The 10,590-nt window shown below is 45.7% G+C and overlaps 1 protein-coding gene across 1 annotated transcript; it reads right to left on the bottom strand.

The window, feature by feature from the left end:
• Positions 1-1,277: 1,277 nt before the first annotated feature.
• Positions 1,278-4,850, bottom strand: loj (p24 family member logjam). Its single transcript, XM_037432176.2, has 4 exons — positions 4,565-4,850; positions 3,509-3,626; positions 2,278-2,423; positions 1,278-1,820 (listed from the first exon to the last, which is right to left on the bottom strand). Exons 1-4 carry the CDS (start codon positions 4,754-4,756, stop codon positions 1,587-1,589), a joined length of 690 nt encoding a protein of 229 aa, XP_037288073.1. The 5' UTR covers positions 4,757-4,850; the 3' UTR covers positions 1,278-1,586.
• Between the last annotated feature and the right edge of the window lie 5,740 nt (positions 4,851-10,590).

Below are 10,590 nucleotides of genomic sequence, written 5' to 3'. Positions count from 1 at the left end.
AATATCGGAGACTATCAAGAATTGAAGCATTATGTTTACAATTTTTTGTAACTTTTCATCACAGAATAGGTATTGTAGTGCAGCATGTTGCGTTTGCTGCAGCATGTCAGTTCTCCCAGTAAATGAACTTTGAAGACAGTCCAGTGTCCCGTAAGTGCGTTATTCTAGAAGACCAATGCATCTCGGGGATAAGACTGATGTGAACAGGTCACTGCAGAGTTGCCACTGTTTAACCCAGATTTTCACTCAGAAACTTCAGCAGTGTTGTTGTTTCAATTTGAACATGAAACTCGTGTTGTTTCAATTTCTAATCAATTTTTTTCACAGATATGAAACAAACGCAGCTCCAATAACATGCGTGGGTGACATTGAACATTTAGAACGACACGTCAAAAAGCTTTACACTTTCTTTAGTAAAAAGTATTCTAGAAGCTTTCTTGCACGCTTTCTTGCATGCTTTCTTGCTCTTTTGAAGAGTAAACCTACACCATAATCACTTATGAAGTATAGACCTGCAACAAACCAGGCAACCAAGCCAACTGAAGTCACCTCACGAGATATTAAGAACTATTCACCATATTTATATAGAAACTAGCATTATATAGCTCATGAGAATGCGCAATCGTCCATAATTTATTGTTTTTAAATCAATGTTGCTGAAATTTCATGTTGTGTACACTGGCCAATATGTGCTCTAAAAGCAAAGTTCCAGGCCTGGCCTCACTGGCCTCTTTATCTGCACCTATGTGCTAAAACCACAACACCTACCACTCCATTAAACTACATGCTGCCATGTCTCTATTGCCAAGGGTCCATGATAGTGTCTCTGCATATTACTAATGATTTTCAGAAATTTCATGGCTATAAATTTGTTTTAAGCCACTTTCAGTGCCCACTCAAAGGCACTTGACTGGTGGAGTCTTTCATCCTACGGTGCATGTCACTGCAAAGCAGCACTCAATCGAAAATCAGGGTAGTTCCCTTGTTTTAGATGTCAAAATGGCAGGACCACTGGTTCAAACAGAGCAACATGCACAAGTGCAGGGTAGAGGGTAGATCGGCGTTCCTCATTGTACACGTGTGAAAGGAAGAAACTGATACCTGCCGAAGCAAGACGTGATCCGTCGATTTTTCACCGATGTTGCTTGCTCTAGGGAACTTGGCATAAATTTGCAGCTATGCAGGTTGGTCAACACGGGACGGGACTAAAAAAACAGCAGAGACAGGACAAGCCAAAGTCTGCATACACATGGGTACACAATTCACTATTTTTTGGCTTAGTTGAGTGGGAGGCTGTGCGATGTTTTATATATAAACGACAGGAAGAAGTGGGAAGATGAAGCTCTCCACCCTAAACCACCTCCAGAAGTCCCTTTGCTTGTTTCGAGATGCACACAGCAGTAACGTAGCAAAGGTAGATGAGTAACCCTCTTTGAGCAAAAAGAAAGAAAGAAAGCTTCCTCCTCTGTACAATGCCAGCAACGGAAAGAACCACGTGGAACTACCCTTTGACCCCAATGAGAGGTGGGGGTCACATCATGTCACAAACTGTGCGTAATGCATCGGAGGATCAACAGTGGGCGGGCTCACGCCCGCGGCTTGAGCGTTGGCGTGACATTCTTCACCTGGAAGAGCTTGCGCACGAAGTACACCTGTAGCGCCGAAGTGGCCACAATAACGATGCACTGGGCAAGAGACCAGTACTGGACGTAGCGGTTGTTGCCGTCCACGATGTACCAGTCTCGTGAGAGGTGCCTCCTGTTCTGGTCCTGGTACTTCAGCATCTCGCCCACCTGGCCGTCTACTTTCTGCAGTGTTTCCTGCGGAGAACGGCGAGTGATCTGTTGAGACGAATGTCCGACCTCTGAACCTCAAAGATACTTGCTCTACACTAGGTGGCCTTGGGAATGGCATAGCCAGAGGGTCGCACGCGGGGCCTGTGCCCCCTCCCCCGAAATTGGCATACAGAGCACAAAATGACCATTTGTCTACTGGCCACTACTTCAGATCAAAGAGGTGCCCCCCCCCCCCCAAAAAAAAAAAAAAACGTTTCTGCATATGCCCTTGGTCCTAGGTAAAAAACCAAGAACACTTCATTCAAGGCCATTCGTTAGACTTAAAAAAAGTACCAACATCAATATTAAAGGGCGAGTTTACTCTGCCATTTTAAGCACCAGTAAAATGATATAGCTACAGTTTTCAGTAGTGATATGTGTACACCAAACGAATAATCTGTGCTGCACCAATTACAGACACCATCTAGAAGTGCAAACTCACAGTGAAGTTGGACACTGTGACTCCGAGTGACTCGAGTTCCTGCACGTATGATTCCCACTTGTCCCTCTTGAATGAATTGAAATAGAGGCTGATAAGCTTGGCCGCAAAGTGGGACATGGAGTTGTCTATGCACAGCTCGTAGAATCCTGCAAAGCAACGATGCACAATCACGACACTTGTTAATGCAATCAAACAAATTATAACTAAAAGAAACTTTGCAATTAAAGAAAACAATTGCTCCCTTAACATGTGCTAGCGTAGAAATGCCCAAGGTAAAGATTCCTTCTGAATCCCTGCTATGATTCTCATTAGCTACAGCCAGAGTAAAAGACTTGCAAAGCATGTTTTGTCTCGGGGGCAGATTCCTTCGATATAAATTTAGTAACACACATGTATACTCCTTAAAATCTTCAACACAGTCAAACAGCCCTTGCTGTGCAGTTCAGTGGCACACTTCACTATCCTGCGCACCCAAACTGAAAGGTAATTGACCCCACTTAGCATGTAACACCAAGACGGTTTTTGGGTAATATATTTTAGCATACATCTGATTAGGTCAAAACAGAGAGGTACATGACAGGATGTCTTGTCCTCATGACTAGCACCACAACGTGTTTTGTTAACCAAATATGTTGTGTCAGCCAGCGAGAGGCTGAATTTCAGACATGCCCACATCACCACCAGTGAGTAATATACACAAAGCAAGCGAGGTAGCAGGGTAAACGCTCCATAAAGGTAGCTTTACTGGTCCCACTTTTCTTGCAGAATCCCATGCTGGCCCAGCCAATCAAGTCAAATGCACTGAATGTAAGGGCCCAGGCATAGCCAGGAGAACTGGATGGCAAAAATCAATTACCAGTTACTAGCACATTGTCCGTATCACTACGTGAAAAAATTTGCATGATCTTAAACTTCACGACACTCTCCAGAATTTGCGTAAATTAAATGGTCTCCAGCTCATCCCTGCCATTCATGTCACCTGCAGCCTTCGTAAAGTTAAAAAGTAGATGTTACTGTCTGCATAAAAACTGTAGTTCTCAAATTCATTTTTGCGACCTTTTATCAACAATATTGCCAGATTAAATTGCAGTACAAGAAAGCAAACATAATATGCAACGTGAAGCACATAATGAAGTGAACAGATGCACACAGTACCGACTGAAGTTGCACTGACCAGTACTTTATCATTCAGATAGTTCTCTGCTGTAAAATAGAAAAACCACATTGCTACCTCCAGTTGAAGTTGATTCTTCGTATTCAGCAGAAGGCCTCCATTGGTATGGTAGGACATGATTGCCATTGGGATGCCTTACTGCGAATCCGGCTTGACCATCACCACCTCTTAAAACCTGCAGGACAAGAATTTTTTTTTTTCAAAACCACAAACCCAATTTAATTTGTAATTTGTTGTACCGAAAATCCTATGTGGACTGGGTTTGATTTTGCGATCCTGCCTCCCCCCCCCCCATTTTTTTTTGTTTTGTATGTCGTGTTTGATTTTATATGACACGAAGTGACGTGACGTTACTAAACGTGTGAAAGACGTCACTTGTTCTTGTTTACTTCTTGTTTACTTCACAAAAAAGGTAAATATCGTGACTGCTGTGGACAGTAAGTACACCGCGATACATTCTCTCTCGCTTTTTTTTTTCCTTCTATCGCCTACATTGACATGTGTTAAAAACGGTGAAACCGGCAACAGAACACGATCGCCAGCCCAGAGGGAGGACACTTAATCAAGCAAACAGCCACAAGTCGCCGCGGCAATAAGCGAAAAAAAAAAATATGTAAATCGGCGCGGCGACACCATTTAGCCGAAGAAGCTAGTCAGCAAAAACTAAAACCGCTAAAAGCTGTCCGGAGCGTGTTCAGTGAACCGTAGTAGACGCTTTCTGACGCGAAGTTTTTTTTTGCTGCGCCTCAGCTATAGTAAACATACGGTACGTTTGGGCACATCGAAATACTGACGCATTTAGTAAGAAATCGACGCTACTAATTCGTGCGATCTGAAAGACACGTGTTTTATCGAACGAAGCCTCACAAAGTCACGCACATGGTTCAGTGCACAGGATTACGGCAAATCCGGTTTCGCCGTTTCGCTGGCTCACTCGAGTGAAATATATGTTCGTTCGGCGTACGGTTCTCAAGACAGCACAACGCATGCAACTCGGCAAGCGATCGAGTATATAGTACGTACAAGCACAGCCTTTCATCTGGGTTGCGCGCTTTGACAAGCAGTAGGCGGGCAATCGTCATCAAAAAAACAGGGCCAGTGTTCGGAACTTACCTGGTAGGCCACGTAGACCGACGATCCGGCCTCAACGTTCTGATAAAAACACTCCTCTTTACCGGCGTCCACATGTAGCTTGAATTCAAACGAGACGCCCAGCGAAGGCTCTGTCACATACGAATCGGCCGATATTTCGATCGCGATGCACGTAAACACCAACACGACTGTCAACAGCCGTTCCGTGCCCATTTCGTTGAACTTTGCCGCCGCTTTTCCGCACAGCACACGCAAAACTCGCTACATCCACCGCACTAGCCGCACTCCACAACGTGATGGAGCGCGCGTGATCTCCGACAGATGGTAGCAGTGGTAGCACAAAAAAAATCATGGTCGTGTTGGCCGCGTGACTTTTGTTGTTTTGAGCTTATGAGTCATGTTTTGAGTCATGCTTTTGAGTACTCTAGTTTTGAGGTTTAAGCGATTTCGCTTTCGTTTTTGTGATATCTCGCAACAAGTGGTCGCATCGACTTTCCCCCTAAGATCTCGTTTAAGGACACTCCATGCACACAAAAAATATCCTTTTTTAAATGCGAAGCATTTCTTGGCGAACTTCGGCAACTTTGAGCGTATCTATCTATCTATCTATCTATCTATCTATCTATCTATCTATCTATCTATCTATCTATCTATCTATCTATCTATCTATCTATCTATCTATCTATCTATCTATCTAGCCACCTACGACTTTTAGCTCTCCTGGCCGTTTGGATAATGGTATCGATACCAAACTTGGCATGATATAACATGACTGTATGAAGAACACAACTGACTAGTCATACCATGAAAATCAATATATGTATGTCATAAATGTCATCATTTAAATGACATGGTCTTGCTGATCTTGCAGTGGTTTCATTCACATGATATGTTGCTAAACTGGTATGGTATGACACGACTGCATGGCGAACACAAGCGACAGACCCTAACATCAAAATCATGATATGCGTGTCATATGTCACAACATGACTACATGCCAAACTCATGATGTGCTCGGGGCCGTCTCACCAGCTTTCCAAATACCGAATTTGGTTTTACGGGACGTGAATGGGTGACGAAGGTATGTGACTGGTGCGAACTTGATAATCATGAGATGCGTGTCATGCAATAACATGACTACATGCTATGCTCATGATGCGCTTGTGGCCGTTTCGCTATCTTCTCATGAACCAAATTCGGTATTACGGGACGTGAATGGATGACGAAGGTATGTGACTGGTGCAAACACGATAATCACGAGATTCGTGTCATGTACAAACATGACGACAGGCTACGCTGATGATGCGCTCGCGGCCGTTTCGCTAGCTTCACATGTACCAAACTCGGTATTACGTGACGCGAAGGGACGACATAGGTAAATGACACATCCAAACATGAGGATCATGACATGCGTGTCATGTAACAACATGACTACGTCCCACACTCATGAAGCGTTCGCGGCCGTTTCGCTACCTTCACATATGCCAAAATTTGGTATTACGCTACGTGAATGGATGACGAAGGTATCTGACTAGTGCAAACTTGATAATCATGAGATGCGTGTCATGTAGGAACTCAGTGGATCTGCATGACATATACTCACAGGCTATTGCCGCGCTGCGTTGCTTTGACGCATGCGCGTTTGGGCGCACAAGGTGTTCCTCCGTCACGAAGAGAGGCAGGCGCGGTTCTAAGTAACGTCGTCGGCGCGTGCGTCGGAGTATATTGGGCCTTTCATGACGCGCTCGCCACCGCCCCGCCGCGGTGGTCTAGTGGCTAAGGTACTCGGCTGCTGACCCGCAGGTCGCGGGTTCGAATCCCGGCTGCGGCGGCTGCAATTCCGGTGGAGGCGGAAATGTTGTAGGCCCGTGTGCTCAGATTTGGGTACACGTTAAATAACCTCAGGTGCTCGAAATTTCCGGAGTCCTCCACTACGGTCAATGACGCCGGACATGTTCAATAAAGTTGTTACTCACTCACTCCACTACGGCGTCTCTCATAATCAAATGGTGGTTTTGGGGCGTTAAGCCCCACATACCAATCAATCAACGCACCCGCCGCCGTTGCGCTTGCTCCACATGTACCAAATTTGGTATGACGGGGAGTGAATAGACGACGAAGGCAAATTACACGTCCAAACCTGATAATCATAATATGTATTTCATGTAAAACACGACTACATTCTACGCTCATAGCTTTCTCGCGGCCGTTTCACTAGTTCCACATTTACCAAATTTGGTACTACGTGACGTGAATGGACAATGAATGTAAATGACACGTCCAAATATGACAATCATGATATGGATTTCATGTAAAACATGACTACATGCTACGCTCATAGCACGCTTGCGGCCGTTTCGCAAGCTCCATATATACCAACGTTGGTATCAGGTGACGTTAATAGATGACGAAGGTATATGAAACGTCCAAACATGATAATCATGACATGGCAGTCATGTACGGCATAATTTACCTCCGCCTCTCAACGTTGTGCTTATCTTTAAGTGACCTATCATTCTTCCTCACTCATGCTTCGCATATAATCGATTCCCACTGTACGTGGGATCTGCCACTTTTTAGATTTGCAATAGACTCATTATTGTGTTTTTGGAACTTTTAGTTCACTGACCCGGATACAGTAGCTAGGAGAGCTACGTCGCGTTTAAAAAGGGATGTTACAATTAATTAAGGTTCAGTTTCAATCATACCTGCTCACGTGAGTGGTCAAAACTATACCTGCTTCAAAAAGAATGTTGTTTCGTATTGTTTCTTGCAAGCTGTCGCTGATCAAAGTAGCCAAACACGCTTCTTAACACCTACCTGACAAAAAGAGAAAACTTTGTTAGAATAAAAAGACAGGACGCCGACCAAGAGGGTAAAAGACATTTCGGCTTCCACACAGAAGCCTTGTTCACTAAGCTCAGAGCCCGAAGCTTCCAGCTTAAATCCGCTAAAATAATCGCTTGAGGCATCTTGCATACGTCAGCGGTGGATTGCCGGCGTTGTGGTTAAGCGTGTTCCTCGTTGTCTGGATAGTTAAAGATTCCAGATATTGCCGTTTTGTGCATTTTTTTTTCTCGGGCGATAACTGCAAGCAAGGTCCCAGTAGAAGAGAGAGATTTGGCCGGCGTGTGCACTACTGGACAAACACGTTTTTCGTCTTGTATTTCCTTAATTTACGAACGGGTCTCTTCTTCCGTGCCATCGGCGGCCATGATATTTCGTCACTTTAATGATTTTGGTGTTCTGTTTCGAAGCGGCGTATGTTGCAAGGGGCTGGAAAAAAGTCTTCCCGAAGGAGTATAATTATGGTGTACTAGAATGGAGCAGTGTGCCGTCTTCGCAGGAAAGCAATGGGAGAGCGGTGGTCGCTTTTACGATGACGCCACCAGCAGGACGTCACCATCAAACGAAGTGCACAAGGCGCGTAATTTGAATTTGCGTTGAAAAACACTCTGCAGTTTTTGAGTAAACATAGTCGCATATCACTATTGAAACTAAATGTATTTGTGAGTTTATAACGCATCCAACACATTTCTATACATTATTACCATAAATCAAGCTGCCCCTGCGTAGCATGAGCTTGCACAATTCATTTTGCAGAACAGAGACCCAGATAGCATGCTTGCAGATAAAAGGGGTTGATAAAGCACTTCGCGGTTCATTCCATGCATAATTACGCCTGCCTAGCTGTCAGACTAATCTGAGTTTTTGCGATTAAACGAACGAGGAGGTCCGGACGGATAACGTGAACATCATCAGCCTACCAATCACACGGGGAACTATTCTCGTGGTGTCCGATTGGTGGACAAGTTCGATTCGGCCTTCATTGATTGGCTGTAGCTGGGGAGCAGCGCGCCGCCTCTTTCCGGCTTTTCTTCCGCAACGTCATTCTGACATCGCGAAGCTTTCAGAACTCTCGACACAAATGAGAAATACATCATCACAAACAATTTAAAAAATCACGCGGCGAGAGATCATGGCTCGATGACGTCATCATGACGCCTTACGGCAAACATTTATGGGGTCACCACGACATCATCTTCACAACGCTTGACTGCGTTATCACACTAAATGATCGCGCGGTCAAAGGTGTGCCTATCCCGAAACAATGCGATAGCAAGTAAGGTGCAGAAAACTTGAAATGCTTTCGATCCTGGAGCCATTGGTAGCCGGGCAGAAAAATATGATCAAGTGTCATTTTGTGCACGGTAATTCATGAAAAAAAAAATCGGGGGTTGTGGGAGGTGCACGGGCCCATTGTTCCACTGCTCTCGCATGGACGTCAGAGGGGGGGGGGTGCAAGGAGGGCACTACCCCCATCCCCCACTAAGCTAAACCAACGCACAGCCCCTTTCCCACCAGCAATGCGATACGGGTTTGCACCCACGAAACATCTTGCCGATGGCCATGCACTGACGTTAGCTACAGAAGGTTTTGGGAGGGGAGCGGGAGATGATGAGAGGAAAAGAGGAAGGTGGTTCACCCTTAATCCCAAACTCACCAGCACAGCCAGTGAGAGTGCCACTCTCAGACCTTGCGACAGAGTTGCTTTAGTTTTTGGTAACAGTAACATTTTCTTTTGGCAGACACTTTTATGATTGAATTATCAATGAAACATTTCTCCTCTTTCCTACTTTCGGAGCTGCAATCGCAACGCACGTTGCACTCCATTGCTACGATGGCATGCGCCTCGTTGTTTGTGGCACGTGGCTACTGACACCTTTCTTTGTATCCCAACACACTATATGGCACACACCCACTCTGGCCTATTAATGGCCAAGACTGTGACGTCACGCACAGAGCACCGTTTTCTTTCAGTGTTCTGTCTTTTTTTCCCTACCTTTCAGTAGCCAAAATGGACATAACACTTTCTGTAAGTGTTTTACTGGGATCAACACCGAGATGCAACCATCAAGCCTACCGCAGATGCTTCACTAGCGTCCAAGTCAAACGAACGAAATTTGGTAGACATAACGGTTTTGACGCGTGTGATAGTACCTCCGATACTACGAACTCGTTAGAACGCAGTTTGATAATTATCTTCGCGATCAAGTGGGCGAGATATTTTAGGTCGATTTCTGACGCACGTGGTTACGACGAAAAGACTGAAGAGGTGCGCGCGTCATCAAGCGTGACACGTGCGTCGTTTTCTTCTCCTCCTTCTGATTCTTCGGGGGACCGAGAGCACAGGCATCCCGTAAGCGGACGGTAAGCAACATCAACATTACAACGTTCGCCGTCTATCTCGCACTGGCGATGGCGGTCGGCAGCAACGGCACGCTACCCACCGCTATCGCTGCGGTGGGTAGCGCCGCAGCGATAGCGGTGGCACTACCCACCGCAGCGATAGTCGTCGCTCGTACTTATACCGTCTACTCTCGCGAATATTCGAAATCTTGTTTCGTCCCGTAGCTGCACCGTCGGTGAACCTTCTTGTTCTTTAGACATCATAGATGCTCCGTTTGTCTGATATCACCTCGTTTCGTTTCTCTAGTGGCTAAGGTACTCGGCTGCTGACCCGCAGGGCGCGGGTTCGAATCCCTGCTGCGGCGGCTGCATTTCCGATGGAGGCGGAAATGTTGTAGGCCCGTGTGCTCAGATTTGGGTGCACGTTAAAGAACCCCAGGTGGTCTAAATTTCCGGAGCCCTCCACTACGGCGTCTCTCATAATCATATAGTGGTTTTGGGACGTTAAACCCCACATATCAATCAATCAATCTCGTTTCGTTTCGTCAGTTGCGTGCGCGTCTTCGAACTGTTCCAAAACGAGCACGGTAGGTGCCTGTCTGATAAGCGCGAACCTTCGCGTCTCTCTGAATCGAAGAGATCCGTATTTTTGCTCGGTTTGCAAAGCTCCCCGTGGTACGGTGCAGATCCTTTGTTCTCCGCTCAAGAAAGGCATGAGAACAGGTGCGCCGTTTTTCTGACATATAAGAGAACAACTCAAGTCTGCATGATAGACAGGAACGTTTGTTTGTTTTTTTATCCCAAAGCACAAGTTCTGCAACCATGTATAACGAAGTTGCTCGCGCCTCCTCCAACAC

This window comes from Rhipicephalus microplus, chromosome 3, assembly GCF_043290135.1.
Source record: "Rhipicephalus microplus isolate Deutch F79 chromosome 3, USDA_Rmic, whole genome shotgun sequence".
Lineage (NCBI taxonomy): Eukaryota > Metazoa > Arthropoda > Arachnida > Ixodida > Ixodidae > Rhipicephalus > Rhipicephalus microplus.
Note: the sequence above shows the minus strand (reverse complement) of the source record. Positions and strands in the feature narration are given on the sequence as shown.